General features: G+C 42.6%; 1 protein-coding gene across 1 annotated transcript in view; it reads right to left on the bottom strand.

Moving 5' to 3' along the window:
* wdfy3 (WD repeat and FYVE domain containing 3) overlaps nucleotides 1–17276 on the bottom strand; it is a 431872-nt gene that overhangs the window by 43257 nt on the left and 371339 nt on the right. Inside the window, exons 47-54 of the mRNA XM_067990523.1 lie at nucleotides 13250–13370; nucleotides 13070–13155; nucleotides 11075–11155; nucleotides 7577–7631; nucleotides 4677–4796; nucleotides 3868–3985; nucleotides 3434–3540; nucleotides 3125–3278 (exon numbers count right to left, since the gene is read on the bottom strand). Of these exons, the coding sequence (XP_067846624.1) occupies nucleotides 3125–3278; nucleotides 3434–3540; nucleotides 3868–3985; nucleotides 4677–4796; nucleotides 7577–7631; nucleotides 11075–11155; nucleotides 13070–13155; nucleotides 13250–13370 (842 nt within the window). The remainder of the gene's footprint in view (nucleotides 1–3124; nucleotides 3279–3433; nucleotides 3541–3867; nucleotides 3986–4676; nucleotides 4797–7576; nucleotides 7632–11074; nucleotides 11156–13069; nucleotides 13156–13249; nucleotides 13371–17276) is intronic.

Genomic DNA, 17276 nt, shown 5'->3' with positions numbered 1-17276 from the left:
CTCTGCAGCCACTTTTTAAAAAAATACTAGGATGTAGGCTATCAGGCCCAGTGGATTTGTTGACTTTTGGCAACTTTAATTTCTTCAGTACTTTTTCTTTATTAATCTTAATTGCTTTAAGTTCCTCGATTCTCCACTATTTCCAGTGTTTTTTTTGCGTTTTCTACTGTGAAGACAGATACAAAATATTTGTTTAACATCTCTGCCATTTCCTTATTCCCCATTATAATTTCTCCTGTCTCTGCCTCTAAGGGACCCACGTTTGCTTTCAGTAATTTCTTCATTTTTACATACTTGTAGAAGCTCTTACAATCTGTTTTTATATTTCTTGCTAGTTTACTCTCATATTCAAATTTCTTCCTCTATCAATTTCTTGATCATCCTTTGCTGATTTCTAAAACCCTCCCTGTCCTCAGGCTTACTACTTTTTTTGGCAACATTGTAAGCCTCTTCTTTTAATCTAATACTATCCTTAACTTCTCTAGTTAACCAAGGTTGGATCACTTTTCCCGTAGAGTTTTTATCCCTCAAGGGAATGTATATTCGTTGGGAATTATGAATTATTTCTTTAAATGTTTGCCTTTGCTCATCTACCATCATATCTTTTAATCTAATTTCCCAATCTACCTTAGCCAACTCGCCCCTCATACCTATGTAATTGGCTTTGTTTAAATTTAAGACCCTAGTTTCGGACTTAACTACATCACTCTCAAACTCAATATGAAATTCTATCATATTATGATCACTCTGCCCCAAAGGATCCTTAACTATAAAATTACTAATCTCATTACACAACACTAGATCTAAAATAGCCTGTTCCCTAGTTGGTTCCTCGATATATTGTTCTAGAAAACTGTCTCTAATGCATTCCATGAACTTGTCCTCCAAACTACTTTTGCCAATTTGGTTTGCCCAGTCTATATGAAGATTAAAGTCCCCCACGATTATTGCATTACACTTGTTACATGCTCCTCTAATTTCCTGATTTATACTCTGTCCAACGCTATAACTGCTTTTATGGGGCCTATAAACTACTCCCACCAGTGTTTTCTGCCCCATGTTATTTCTTAGCTCCACCCATACTGATTCTACATCCTGATTTTCTGGGCTTGGTCAGATAGGCCCTTTGATCAAACAGGCTGTACCGACCCTAATTCAATATGTTGTTCTCTCATATCCCCGAGGGTGGCCGCATGGGTTTCCTGGAGAGCACTGGACTTGTTGACACTAACCCAGCAGAATCCTATTGATCATAATTGATAATTTCCAAAAGGTATTCGATAAGGTGCCACACAAGAAATTGTTAGACAATATTAAGGCTCATGTGATTGGCTGTAATATATTAGCACGGACTGAGGATTGGTTAACGGGCAGAGAACAGAGAGCGGGAATAAACGGGTCATTTTCAGGCTGGCAGGTTGTAACGAGAGGGATGCCGCAAGGATCAGTGCTTGGGCTTCAGCTGTCTACAATCCATATTAATGGCTTAGGTGAGGGGACCGAGTGTAATGTATCCAAGTTTTCTGACAATACAAAGCTAGGTAGGAAAGTAAGCTGGGAGGAGGATGCAAAGGGATATAGACAGGTTAGGTGAGTGGTGAGAAGGTGGCAGATGGAGTATAATGTGCAGGAATGTGAAATTATTCACTTTGATAGGAAGAATAGACAAGCAGAATTTTTTTTTAAAAAGGTGAGACACTAAAAAATGTTGGTAGTCAGAGGGATTTGGGTCTCCTTGTACATGAATCATAGAAAGTTGACATGCAGGTACAGCAAGCAATTAGGAAGGCAAATGATATGTTTGCCTTTATTGCAAGGGGGCTGGAGTATAAGAGTAAGGAGGTCTTGCTGCAATTATATATGGCTCTAGTGAGACTACACCTGGAGTACTGTGTACAGTTTTGGTCTCCTTACCCAAGGAAGGATATACTTGCCTTTGAGGGGGTGCAGCAAAGGTTCACTAGATTGATTCCTGGGATGAGGGGGTTGTCCTATGAGGAGAGATTGAGTAGAATGGGCCTATATTCTCTGGAGTTTAGAAGAATGAGAGGTGATCTCATTGAAATGTATAAAATTCTTAGGAGGGCTTGATAGGGTAAATGCCGAGAGCTGTTTCCCCTGGCTGGAGAGTCTAGAACTAGGGGTCATAGTCTCAAGATAAGGGGCCGAGATGAGGAAAAATGTCTTCTCTCAGAGGGTTGCGGATCTTTGGAATTCTCTACCCCAGTGGGCTCTGGATGTTCAGTCATTGAGTATATTCAAGACTGAGATCGATAGATTTTTGGACACTATGGGAATCAAGGGATATGGGGATTGGGCGGGAAAGTGGAGTTGAGGTAGAAGGACAGTTGTGATCTTATTGAATGGCGGAGTACGCTCGAGGGGCCATATGGCCTACTCCTGATCCTATTTCTTATGTTCTTAAAACGGTAACCCTTTTTGACAATAATCAACAGAAAATTGATATAGAATTATTTTTACGTAATTGAGTGCCATTGTGGACGAAGACAACCTATTTCAATACAACCCATCTTGAATGATCAAGATAATTTTCTAATTCAGAAAAGTGTACTACTATCTTTTAGTCATCCTGACGATTTTCAGATGAGATGTTAAACCAAAGCCCCATCTGCCTTCTCAGGTGGACGTAACAGATCCCAAGGCACTATTTGAAGATGACCAAGGCAGTTCTCCCTGGTGTCCTGACCAATATTTATCCCTCAACCAATATCACTAAAACAGATTATCTGGTCATTATCTCATTGCTGTTTGTAGGACCTTGCTGCGCGCAAATTGGCTGCCGTGTTTCCTACATTACAACAGTGACTACACTTCAAAAATACTTAATCGGCTGTAAAGCTCTTTGAGACATGAAAGGCTTTATATAAATGCAAGTTCTTTCATTATTATGTGTTAGAATTCAATATTATAAAGGTGAATTCACCAATCCCGCACTCCTTGTGGAGAACAGAGCTCAGAGGGTCCAGAGGTTGGAGAAATGGATGTAGAGTATTGCAGCCCTATTTTCCAACCCGTGATCCCTTCAAGGGCAGCTCTCTGTTGGGAACACAGGATCGGTGAATCTTCCTATAATCTCTATGCACTTGCTATTTAGTAGTCCTACCTAGATCAAAGTTGTTGGAATTCAGGAGAAACTCTGGAAGGTAAAAAAATTCTGGGATGAGTTCTTTCACATCTGCCATGTTGTGTTTGGATGCCGAGTACCAGGCCTCTCGTACACTGTGAAACATACGGTCAGCTAGATCAAAATGACCACCCTGAGGAAGGAGAACGACACAAACAAGTAACATGATGAAAGTTCTCTTGAGACAGCAATAAAAAAGTTCAGTTTCCTGAATGTTTTACACTAGATGCATTAGCCTGAAGAAAAAGGTAGAATAATTATACATTGAATCAGTTGCACTTTAGTTACCTGGAGTCGAAGAAAGATTTGAGTGAATGGCTCCATTCTTACTAAATAAGAAGCTACAATCATGGCAGAAGAATAGTGTGTACCATAATGATATGCTGGCGTTTCACCTAGAAATTAAGAACAGGACACACATTACCCATAATCAAATTCAAATTATAAAATAAAAAGCTTATTCCAAAAAAAAATTAAAATATACTGAGATCAAATTTACACAGCACTGGTATTTAAAATTATACCATTTAAAGGTTTCTTTCATCCAGTTTAACATTTCTTTTCCAATATCAAAATTTGTAACAAGAGAGTTCATGTAAATTAGACTTTGACATAAATCAGAAAAACCTAGGAGCATACATAGAGATAGTTCTGCATAGAAAAGGTTCTATTTATATTGCATGCAAGCACAATTATATTTCCATCTCTGTAAATTTATTTACCATTAGGATCTTCCCAGTCCTTATAGCGTTTCTTATACTGAGCTAACCTATCTTCAGTCTGCGCCCCCATCGGTTTAGCCAGGTTCCTAAATGTTTTGGGGTTTGTAAGATCAAGTTCCTATATAGAGAAAAGGAAATATTTTCTTTTAAATTTTTATACAAAGAAATCAGAAGTAAAATGATAGATTTGGTGGGTTGAAAGAGAAAGGAATAACTTCAATAAAGTTTAAAACAATTTAATATTCATCAGTTCAGTTTCTGATTACAACTCGATCTTACATATTCTTTGCTCGTGCAGTCTGGATCTAACCAATTGCTAATTGATAAATCGATACTGCTTAGTAAGGGAGTGCCTTTAAATTATATCCTTAAATGTATAAGAAATGCTGAGACTTGGTGAACTATGGGAATGTTTCTAAATATTCATAATATCCTCAGGATACAGTAGTGTAGTAGTTTTGTTACTGGACTAGTAATCCAGAGGCCTGGACTAATAATCCAAAGAACGCGAGTTTGAGAATTTGAATTCAGTTTAAAAAAATCAACTGGTTTGCTTATGTGCTTTAGGGAAGGAAACCTGACTACTAACACGGTTGACTCAACTGCTTCTGAAGTGGCCTAGTAAGCAGCTCAGTTGTATCAAACCACTATGGGCAACTACGAACGGGCAATAAACGTCGGCCTTGTCAGAAACGCCCACATCTCTAGAATAAAGAAAATATTACAATGTAGTTAAAAACAAGTGTTTACTAAATATCAAATACCCTTCATAAACACTTTTAGAATAGAGATTTATAAAGCCTACATACCTCAGAATCATAGTCTGCAAGGATCCATGGGAATACTGGATATTGCATCAAGTCATTATAGGATCTGCCTGCTAATGTGTTTAGATGCATGAGGTATTGGAAATTACTGATTTCTCCTCTCTAAAGAAAAGACAACAAAAAATATAATGACCTTGGTTCCTTTGTTGCAAGCACACACAAACACACAGTGTGCCATTTAAAGGATTTTATTGATATGCATTAGATAGATTAGGGGCATCCAACTTTTTGGAACTGGCGGCCATATTTACACGTCATATAATCATGCAGCGTGTGATTATGTAAAAATACAAGACCTCCATATACAAAAATTCCAACCTCCCCCACACACAAAAAAAACCAAGTCTTCCTTCCCCCATCTGTCATTAAAATAAAAAGGCTCTCGATTGACTGGAGTTTGGTCTGATTGTTGATTACGTGAAGGGGAAGTGGAAATGGAAATAGATCCTTAAGAGTATGTGCTTCAGTCAGCAATTAACATTTATATTAATTAGGAACAGTATTATTGAGGATGCAATGGGTGTAAGTTTCAGGAACCCATAAATGGCTTGTGATGTCTGGAAAGGGAGAGAAGGTCATGGTTGAGGAGAGCTGCTGCAATGGAGGAATGACCACGATGGGTGGTTGGAGAAGCTGAAGTGGATGGCAACAGAAATGTCAGTAGGTTCAGCAGTAACCTGAAAGAGGCACTGGTGTCAAGCTCCATGCAAAGTAAGCTGTGGGAGAAGAGTAGCTGTGGAATGACTATCTGGCACTTAGACAGCCAGAAAGAAGTAGCTGTTGAGCCATTAATAGCGCAGCCATGGCGTTAGTAATTGGTGAATGGTAAACCTTGGGAGGAAAGTGGAAAGCAGCGGTGGCGAAGGTTACGCTAATGGAAGCCAAGGTTTGGAGTAGGGCAACTCAGACAGGATAGTGAATTGGAATTGAATTCTCTGCACTTTTGGACATACCTGGTTTTCCCCATTCTCATCCTTCTCTGAAGCTTGGAAACTTCAGCTCTTTAAAGTTCCCGGGCCTGAAGAACAGATAAAGGCTGATTTCTGATTGGTGCAAAAAAAGCTGCTCCCCGATTGGTAGATTGTAACCAATCAGTGAACAGCTTGCTCCAATCCTCCAGGGTAAAGCTAAAATAAATGTGCAAAGAAGAAAGGAACTGACAGGGACTTTGCAGGCCAAATGTTGGACACCCTGCCTTAGAAAAAATTGTCTAGTGAGATAACTTAATTGAATAAGTTTTTTATAACCATATATAAACTATCATTCCATAAACCAGTGCGTATAAAAATGCAAAATAGGAGATATGATGAGGAGCTACAGGATAAAAGTTTTACGTAAGTGAACTTGCCCAAAAACAAGTAACAGTGATGGTCAGCGCTAAAAGTGGGATATGGCATATCCCTCATCACATACATTACAAATTGCGCTCATTTTCTTAGGCGCATAGGCACCATTAGGCATGTTTTTAAAGTTTTTCATATCAAAAAATATTTACTTTAGTAAGCAACTGACAAGTGTACACCAATGAAACTATTAAATGGTTCAGTATAGTTTTGTTTTAAATTTTCAGTGATTTTAAATCAGGTTATTCAAGAGGTGGAGGACTGGGCACCCTTATTAAAAATGCTTATTTTTGCTGATAAATCCATTTTCAGCTGTATTAATAAAACTGCACCAATACATCAAGGATTACTTTTTAATGGAAAGAAGAAAAAAATAAATTATGTTCTATTATGCTGCCTGAATGCGCTGGTTCAAGATTTTACGTTTGTGATTATGCAAATGAATTTTAATGGAAACTTGAAGCCTAACTTAACCAGTGCAATTTCAAGCACATTTTGGGCGCAATTTCCCAATTGCGCCCAAGGTGGAAACTCTACCAGCGAATCTTTAATTTCAGATGTTAACTAACTTGACATTGATCGAGTGATGGCATTGTGAAACTTTTACGACGTGTTCTGTTGTTACATTGCCATACAGAGCGGGAAAGGCAGTAGAATCGTAGGAGGCAGTTCAGAAATCACAAAATGAGTTGGACAAAGTATGCATATGGGCAGATGAAATTTAATGCAGACAAATGCAAAGTACTTCACACAGGAAGGAAAAGTAAGCGAGACACATACACCATGAATGCTGCTGAAATAGCTAAGCATGGACCTGAAAGAGACCTAGCAGTCTTAGTAGACTTAGTAAACATGTCCAGCCAATGAAGAGCAACAATCAACAAAGTCGAAGAATGTTGGACAACATAAATAAAACAGCAGAATACTAGTCAGGGGAAGTTGTGATCAAATTGTACAGACAATACTGGTCAGAAAACACCTTGAGCACTGTGTCCAGTTCTAGTCACTGAAACACAAGTGAAATATTCAAGTGCTGAAGGTAGTGCAGAGAAGAGCCATGGGGTTGATCCCTTGTGTCAAAGGTCAGATTGGAGAAATTTAGGCTTTTCAGCCTGGAATGGAGGTGTTGGAGAGGTGATCTTCTTGGAGGCATATAAAGACAGTTACGGTGAAGGCTATTACTTTGTTAAAATTGTGAGAGTAGAACAAGGGGATATAGGATCAAACTCGTAAAAAGTAATTTTAGTATACATATCAGGAGGTTTTTCTTCACAGAGAGAGTGATCAACATGGGTAATATACTTTCAGATAAAGTAATGGAGGCAAAAACCTTGGAAACATTTAAGAAATAACAGGGTGCTGCAATTGGGAGACTTAAGGATTTCTCTGAATGCATGAATTAAGAGAAGCTGAATGGCTGTTCTCATCATTAACTATCTTGTGAAATATGCACATCTATTTCACGCTGAGGACATTATTACACATGCTAGACCATCTTGTTTATCTTTCTATCCTGCCATCATTTTTATTTTTACTTGCCTCCCATCTTTGTGTTACAGACTTCTCTCCAACCAAGGTACTAAGCAAGCCGGACCTAGGAACAGATAACACAAAAATATTTGTAATCTGCACTTAAGAATGATTAAAGAAAAACAAACACAACTCAAAATACATCAATAAGAATATGTGTTGATTAAAGTTGGCTTAGATTTTACTGCCTCAGGGCAGTGTCCTAGGCCCAACCATCTTCAGCTGCTTCATCAATGACCTTCCCTCCATCATAAGGTCAGAAGTGGGGATGTTCGCTGATGATTGTACAGTGTACAGTTCCACTCGCAACCCCTCGGATAATGAAGCAGTCCGTGCCCGCGTGCAGCAAGACATGGACAACATCCAGGCTTGGGCTGATCAGTGGCAAGTAATATTGAGCACCAGACAATGACCATCTCCAACAAGAGAGAATTCAACCACCTCCCCTTGACGTTCAACGGCATTACCATTGCCGAATACCCCACCATCAACATCCTGGGGGGGGGGGTCACCATTGACCAGAAACTTAACTCACCTCCTGACTCCCCAAAGCCTTTCCAAAATCTACAAGGCACAAGTCAGGAGTGTGATGGAATACTGTCCACTTGCTTGGATGAGTGCAGCTCCAACAACACTCAAGAAGCTCGACACCATCCAGGACAAAGCAGCCCGCTTGATTGGCACCCCATCCACCACCCTAAACATTCACTCCCTTCACCACCGGCACACCATGGCTGCAGTGTGTACCATCCACAGGATGCACTGCATCAACTTGCCAATGCTTCTTCCACAGTACCTCCCAAACCCGCGACCTCTACCACCTAGAAGGACAAGGGCAGCAGGCACATGGGAACACCACCACCTGCAAGGTCCCCTCCAAGTCACACACCATCCCGACTTGGAAATATATTGCCGTTCCTTCATCGTCGCTGGGTCAAAATCCTGGAACTCCCTAACAGCACTGGGGGAGAACCTTCACCACACGGACTGCAGCGGTTCATGAAGGCGGCTCACCACCACCTTCTCAAGGGCAATTAGGGATGGGCAATAAATGCTGGCCCTGCCAGCGACGCCCACATCCCATGAACGAATAAAAAAAAGTTTCTTGTTTCCCGCATGAAAAACTTCAGTGAAGATATGCACAGTGACTTTTATTTTGTGATTATAGACAGGATGTGGTGAAACAATTTAGTAGCATTCTTTAACATACTTTTTAAGCAGAATATGATAACAATAAGAATGCACACAAACTGTGTCTCATTCTGTCCTTAGTTCCATGAATATGTGAAATACACTTAATCTGTTATCCAATTTTGGACTATCTGCTCCATGTAAATTGAGCACAGCTGCTGGCTCCTTCCCAATCCCTTCACATGACTCCAGGCTACCGTGCTCAGAGTGTCTCCGGGTTCCTCCCCCTTAGCCAACCAGCCTACCTCTGCTGCTGCTCCAAGCGATTGAACAGTGCTGCACACAGTGGGTGGAAATTCTTGGAATATGAAGAAATTACAGCCCACAGCGATCTATCACTTGAAGCAGCAGCAGAGGCAAGAGATAGCACTGACAATGCAGATGTGGGGGCAAGGATCTGGGTGCCACATTTATGGGGATAAGAACGTGGAGCTGCACTGAGAGGAAAGGGGGAAGCCTGGAGCTCCACTGGGGTAGGGTGTGGAAGGAGCCTGGACTTAGACCAAGGGCAGGAGAGTGCCAGTCTGAGATTGGAGGGGTAGGGGCAACACAACATCTCCAGAATTAAACTGGAGGGAGAAGAATGCATGCATGAACTCGGTGGGGTGTCTCTCCCCAACATCTGGGCATGATTTTAACAGTGAAAAACGGGTGTGTTGGGGGCGGGGGGCATTCAAAATTGCAACAATTTCAGACCAGCCCCCAACCCACCTCCAACTTGCCCATTTCCGGTTTTCACCGGGGCGGGATGAGTGGCGAGCGACCAACCCGTTCCCAGGAGACGGGTCAGGCCTTAAAACCTGTCAAGGAGTCTTCGGGCCTCCATTTTCCCCACAGTTTCCCGGGCCTTCTCTTTTACGCCTTGTGAAAGGAGGCAAGAAGGCCCGAGGCTAACAGGCAGGTGCCTTTCTCACAGAGCTTGTCGACCGGGAGGAGCAGGAGTGCTTCCCCCAGGCCCAACAAACCTACTTGCAGCAACCCCCAATGATCCCTGATCCCCCCACATTGATCCCTGATTGCGGACCCCCGACCCCAATCCTCCCCCCTAACGATTGCGGATTCCCGACCCTGATCCTCCCCCTAACGATAGTGGACCACCGATCCCGAACCCCCCACTCCGTGACTGACCTCTGATCCCTCCCCCCATGACTGAAGTACCCCGTGCCAACCTATGCTCCCCCCCATCCATACAAAGACTTAACTGAACACGGCCTCTCCCTGGCTGGTCTCCCGTCCGACTGAGGCCAGCCTGTCAATCAGGCCGGTCAGTTGGATGGCAAACCGACAAAAAAAAGACAAGTCAAAATTGTAAGGACGTCTGGGAAACCCGTACTTCCGGGTTTTCCGTTCGCAATTTGACGCCCCCCCAACCTTCCTGGCTCAGGGTCAAAATCATGCCCTCTGTCTTACTCGCTGGTTTTCAAGGCTCTTATTTCTAATGGGGGAATGTTCCAAAATGGTGCTCCTAGCACTTTCTTGAATATTGGGTGCAGAGGATTGTGCACCTGTTTTGCAGCTGGTCAGATTTTGCGTGCATTAACTTAAATATGCCAGGACTTCAAAAGTAGAAAGTTTACCCTTGTATGTTCTCACCTGTGTTATCATCCTGAGTCTATACCGCACCTTTTTCCAAGGCTTCAATATCCTCTCTAAACTATGTACTCAAAATTGCACACGGTAACCATCCAAAGGATCCAAGATAGGAGAGAAAATATGCTTTACAAAAGCAGAAAGTAGATATTGCGGCGGTTTGGTGCCAATGTGCTGTGCCGTGGAGTAATAGCACGATGCCTGTCTACCTTCTCAACTGTATGGACATTCCCAAGGCTGATTGAAAGTAAATTTAACTTAAAATGAAAGTGAAAATAATTTAAATTGAGGAGGGGCGGTGGAAAGAGATTTAAAGAATAGTTTACCTTGTGACAACCATTCCAGTTGCCACTGTTATAATTTCTACACATTGTTCTTCCTTTAAACATTAAGCAGCAAAGACTTATCCTACATGTGCCACTAGCATTCACAATTCTGAAATTTCAACAGTAGCCAAGGAAAATCAGGCAATAGATTTGGGATCTTCATGTACACAGAATCAATGTTTGTTAAACTTCTGACAGGAATGCATGCATTTTAATTTAACTGAGACAGTTGGGATGGGCAATAAATGCTGGCCATATCTTCAGAATTAATTATTAAAAAGTATGTGAGGGGTCACAAGCAAACAATTTCTATTTTATTAATTTACAGTACCTCAAAACATTAAAGAAGCAACCACTAAGACTGAAAAAATCCTAGGATGCTATGGTAAGCTTTACTTACCCTTGTTCCACACTTGTATTAGGCCGTTGGCCAGAAACAGACTCTGAACTGTCAGTCAAAGAGGGAACCACAGCCAGAAATCTGAAACAGAAATATAATTCAGTAAATTGAAGCGATCAACTTTGTGTAACAATTAGCCTCAAAGAATTAAGCCACTGAACTTTATTGATGAATAGCACAGCCAGGTATTAAGACGGATGCAAGTAAAGAAAGTGAGGATTCAAACCACACGGCGATTTGACACACTAAATTAGATTAAGTCCAGATTTGATTTGAGCATACTAGACTGGCCTTTTAAAAGGTTATTTTGGTCCTTTGATGTAGCATTCTACAATCGTTTTTTTTTATTAAAATAGTAGATAATCAATAAGTTATATAGAATCATAGAATGGTTTCAGCACAGAAGGAAGCCATTTGGCCTATAATAGTTTATTATTACTCTTTACTGTGGTAGGACATGGAACTGAATCACTGAGTATCATAAGTAACCATTCTTGTTTATTGTCATAGAAAGATTACAAAGCAAACCAGTTCATGAAGCAACAAGTCTTCACATGACCATTTGTGAACCAACCAAACTACGTCCATTTCATGGTCTGTACAGATATACAAATCAACTAGTCAGTTTAGGTTAATATTTTTTTAAGGAGGATTGACAAAGATCTGACTTAGTACTAGATTGATTCCTGGGATGAGAGGGCTGTCCTATGAGCTTAGAAGAATGAGAGGTGATCTCATTGAAACATATAGGATTCTGAGAGGGCTTGACAGGGGAGATGCTGAGAGGTTATTTCCCAAGCCTGGAGAGTCTAGAACTAGGGGGCATAGTCTCAGGATTAGGGGTTGGCCAGTTAAGATTGAGACAAGGAGGAATTTCTTCACCCAGAAGGTTGTGAATCTTTGGAATTCTCTACCCCAGAGGGCTGCGGATGCATATGTTCAAGGCTGAGTTAGATAGATTTTTGGACTCTAGGGGAATCAAGGGATATGAGGATCGGGCGGGAGAGTGGAGTTGAGGTCGAAGATCAGCCATGATCTGATTGAATGGCGGAGCAAGCTCGAGGGGCTGTGTCGCCTACTCTTGCTTTTAGTTCTTATGTTTGCATGTAAATTTGCCTTGTGATCTGCAGCTGCAGTATCAAAATAAAACGTAACAAGATTAAATTTGCTATACATTATACAGAGTAGAACACAAATTAAGTTATATCACTGTACACCTGAAGGGGATGAGGGACTTCTGTTACATGGCTAGACTGGAGAAGCTGGGGTTGTTCTCCTTAGAGCAAAGAAGGTGCAGAGGAGATATGATAAAAGTGTTCAAAATCATGACGGATTTAAGATAGAGTAGGTAAAGAGAATCTGTTCCCGTTGGCAGAAGGGTCGAGAACCAGAGGGCACAGATTTAAGGTGATTGGCAAAACAACCAAAGGTGATGTGAGGAAAAACTTTATTACGCAGCGAGTAGTTATTATCTGGAATACGCTGCCTGAAAGGCTGGTGGATGCAGATTTAATCATGGCTTTCAAAAAGGAATTGGATAAATATTTGAAGGGAAAAAATTTGCAGGGCTAAAGGGAAAGAGCAGGGGAACGGGACAGGAGGATTGCTCTTACAAAGAGCCGGCACAGGCTCGATGGGCTGATTGGCCTCCTTCTATGCTGTAGCGATTCTATGATTCTAACTATACTCTATATCATTCAGTATGTTTTCTGTGAATGTTAAATGGAAATTGTACCTATTTGAAAAGTAATGAACATTCAGCTCTAATGCAAAGAAACAAAAATCATTCAATTATCTACTATTTTAATAAAATAAACTATTGTAGAATGCTACATCAAAGGACCAAAATAACCTTTTAAAAGGACAGTCTAGCATGCTCAAATCAAATCTGGACTTAATCTAATTTAACGTGTCAAATCGCCGTGTGGTTTGAATCCTCACTTGCTGGTTTTTGAACAACAAAACAAAAAGGGGAGAAAAAATAATTTTTCCTACCTTTGATACACTTTATTTCGAACTCCTTTTTGGAAGGCCAAGAGATAGTTTCGCCCATCCCCAGAGAAAACTTCAACTGCAATAGGCTGAAGGAGGGATTAATTTGTGAGAGTAGAACAAAAAAAAATGATCTAAAGCAGATAATATTAATTAAACGAAAAAGGACACAATGTTCCCAACCTGCAGTAAATAACGTCTCTTATGCACTTCTTTAATGTCCTCATAGGCAAATTTACTGCAAGTCCTCTTCAGTTGACTCTGTCCTTGCCGTGCTCCTCTGGGAATAATGGGCTCATGCATGCTAGAAAATTCAGAAGAAAAATAAACTAACACTGGATATGACAGAATATGCTTCTCTTGAACTAGACCAGCTGAATTTGTGCAGCATGTACCCCTCTCCTCATTCAGACTTGTACATTTAAAAACTGATGACACCAATAAAAATTGCAACAGTTCGGAAGCAAAATGTTTTTGACAGTGGCACAAAAAATGATTCCTGATGACTTCACTTTGAAAATGAATTTAAATTAATATTGCAAGACTCCACTAACGGCACTTGGTAACTGAACCATATAGTCCAGAAGGTCCCAGTCTGTTTTGAGTTACTGATCTCAGTATAGGGCATTGCAATTAGCCTCAGTGCCCCTGGCCTACAGAGTAGAAAATCAGCTTGGGCTCCTGTTCCTGGTTATTATCCAGTATGTCCTGCGAGAAAATGTGCATGTGGACATTAGGTGAGGACAGGATCATGCTCAGCTGTGATAATCACCCCTTTGGTTAAATAACCTGCCAACACTCACTGTTTAAGTTCACACAAGAAGTAAGACCACATTAGCAAATCATTAGTTGGCAGCTAGCATTCACGAGACCATAAGACCACCTGAATCAATGCCTGCAGAGCATAGGTGAAAATCAGAGAATAAATTTTAGTTTATTTGTTAATATTCTGCCATGTTCTAGCTTCAAACCAATACACCTGTGCAAAATATCTGAATATATAACCAGAATCCATGGTAAGAGTCCTCACTGTGAACACTAATATGAACATGTGGGGAGGAATACGAACAGCAACAGTAAAGATTAAAACAAAATGAATTCCGGAAGGTGATGGAGGCCAGGAATTCTGTGACAAGTGACTCACCTCCTGACTCCCAAAGCCTTTCCACCATCTACAAGGCACAAGTCAGGAGTGTGATGGAATACTCTCCACTTGCCTGGATGAGTGCAGCTCCAACAATACTCAAGAAGCTCGACACCATCCAGGACAAAGCAGCCCGCTTGATTGGCACCCCATCCACCACCTTAAACATTCACTCACTTCACCACCGGCGCTCTGTGGCTGCAGTGTGTACCATCCACAGGATGCACTGCAGCAACTTGCCAAGGCTTCTTCGATATCACCTCCCAAACCCGCGAGCTCTACCACCTAGCGGGACAAGGGCAGCAGGCACATGGGAACACCACCACCTGCACGTTCCCCTCCAAGTCACACACCATCCCGACTTGGAAATATATCGCCGTTCCTTCATCGTCACTGGGTCAAAATCCTGGAACTCCCTACCTAACAGCACTGGGGGAGAACCTTCACCACACGGAATGCAGCGGTTCAAGAAGGTGGCTCACCACCACCTTCTCGAGGGCAATTCGGGATGGGCAATAAATGCTGGCCTTGCCAGTGACGCCCATAGCCTGTGAATGAATAAAAAAAAAATTGGACGAAATTTCTGCTCACCCTGTATTGGATGTCAGATAAGCAATGGGACAAATCAGAGACATCGGTGGGGTTGAGAGAGGTGGTGGTGAGGTAGAGCTGTGTGTTATCAGCGTACACGTGGAACCTGACATTGTGTTTTCAGATGATGTCACCGAGGGGCAACATGTAGCTGAGAAATAGGAGGGGGCCAAGGATAATGACTCATTGTTAGGGGATACACAGACTTGTGGTAAGATGGCAGTGGCATAACGTCAGTGAAGGGTGGGTTTGCCAACCCTCCAGGATTGTCTTGGAGTCCACAGGAATTAATGATTAATCTCCTGGACACTGCTGCGAGAACGGAGGAGAAAAATCATAAAGGCATTAAAATTGCGTGTTTTTTTCATTTTCTTTGAACACTTTTGTTTATTAATAATAAAAATATTGGAGATGGGAAAAAAGGCTGTTTGACTGAGTGGGGCGGTGGCAGATCATGGGTACGATTTTAAAAGGGCGGCGGATGGCAGCTGGGGGTGGGGAGAGGGTGAATGGGCGAGCGGGTAACCGAAATAATAAAAACTTACCATTCCCCACATGATTGCGACTTAATTGATGGCCTTTAACCTTGTTTCCGGGTTTGCCGTCTGAAAACTGCGCAGTGGGCGGACTGCACACCCGCGTCACCTGCTGTCAGCTGGAGCGTCTGGGTTTAAAGGGCCATTGCTCCAATGGCTTTTGCTGAAAGCTAGGAAGGAGCAGCAGAGGGGGAAGGCAGCTCCAAGGTTCAGTGACACTTTTTAGTTTAAAGCCCTGTTGCTTGAGGCAAGGCAGGGGGAGGGGGTCAGGTGAGGGGAAATTTAGAAATCTAATGAGAAAAGTTAAGACATTAGAACAGTGTAGTGACTTGGGTAAAGATATGATGTGGAGATGCCGGTGATGGACTGGGGTTAACAATTGTAAACAATTTTACAACACCAAGTTATAGTCCAACGATTTTATTTTTAATCCCACAAGCTTTCGGGGGCTTTCCCCTTCCTCAGGCAGTGTGGAAAAGACACACTGCCTGAGGAAGGGGAAAGCCCCCGAAAGCTTGTGGGATTAAAAATAAAATCGTTGGACTATAACTTGGTGTTGTAAAATTGTTTACAATGGGTAAAGATAAGCAGTGTGTGGCAGGAAGGGACAGAGAATTTACCAATAACAGTGCAACAAGTAAGGTCAAAGCGGGAAAAAAATGGCAAAAAGTCAAAATTAAAGGCTCTTTTTAACTGAATGCACGGAGCATTCGTAACAAGATAGATGAATTAATTGCACAAATAGAGATAAATGGGTTTGACCTAATAGCCATTACAGAGACATGGGCCCCAATATTAGCGGGGAGGAGGGATGGCAGCGAGGTGGGGGGGGGGGGGGGCAATTGGGCAGATGGGTAACCTGCAGGTAAATTGGAGCCACTTAACGTGGCTTCCGGGTTTGCTGTCGGAAAGCTGCGCACCCGGCGGACTGCGCACCCGCATCACAAGCTGTCAGCTGGAGGAGCCCTATTTAAAGGGGCAGTCCTCCAATGGCTGCTCCTGGAGCAAAAACCCAAATAGCACAATGGAGCAGCCCAAGGCTGCTCCTAGATTTAGCGGTGCCTCACTCCAGGTGCTACTGGATGGGGTGAGGAGGAAGAGGGAGTTCTTCTACCTGGCAGATGGGAGGAAGTGACCTGCATCTGCCACAAGGTGGCAGAGGAGGTCACCAGCAGCAGCAACATCTCACGCACATGGCTACAGTGATGGAAGCGCTTCAATGACCTAACTAGGTCAGCCAAAGTGAGTACACTTATTCATTCTCCTACACTCAGTCTTCCACATCACCACCCTCACCCCACAACTCCTTCTGCACTGCCAGCACTACTCTATCACACCCACTCCTCATACCCACTCAAACTGCATCCTCAACTTACCTGCACTTACTCACCTCACCACTACCATTCAACCCAATCCTCATACAATGTCATGGCTCTGTCTCATACTCACCCTCTGATGCATCTCTTTCACAGTCAGTCGCATCCAAACCATTGCATTCATCGGTTGGCCAAGTCACCATCCCTCACTCACGCGTCTGTACATTCTCTCCTTATAGGAGAAGAGAGCCCAGAACGCACGGGAGAGGGCGAGGACCGGAGGGGGTCCGCAACAGATAGTTATCATCACAGACGCGGGGCAGGAAGCGCTGGAGCTGAGTAGCACCCACGAGTGCCTGTCCGTCGGAGACGCCGAGATTGGCACCTGCCGGCCTCAGGGGGTGCACCGTCACATTTGAGCGAGCCATCCACCAACGCAGATACACACACCTCGGTGGGTCTCAGTCCGCAGTTAGTTGGGGTTGCACACGGTGAGTTACCACACACGTGAGCACGAGCGGACACTGGTGGCAGGGGCAGCTGTGGAGAGTCTGCGTCGGTGGGAGCACTCCTCTCCAGGCTCTGCTTAGCTGGACACATATGCTGAACCCTGGGGGCCATCC

The sequence above is a fragment of the Heptranchias perlo genome, chromosome 1, assembly GCF_035084215.1.
Source record: "Heptranchias perlo isolate sHepPer1 chromosome 1, sHepPer1.hap1, whole genome shotgun sequence".
NCBI classification, from domain to species: domain Eukaryota; kingdom Metazoa; phylum Chordata; class Chondrichthyes; order Hexanchiformes; family Hexanchidae; genus Heptranchias; species Heptranchias perlo.
The sequence above is the reverse complement of the archived record's forward strand: the minus strand, read 5'-3'. Positions and strand labels throughout refer to the sequence as shown.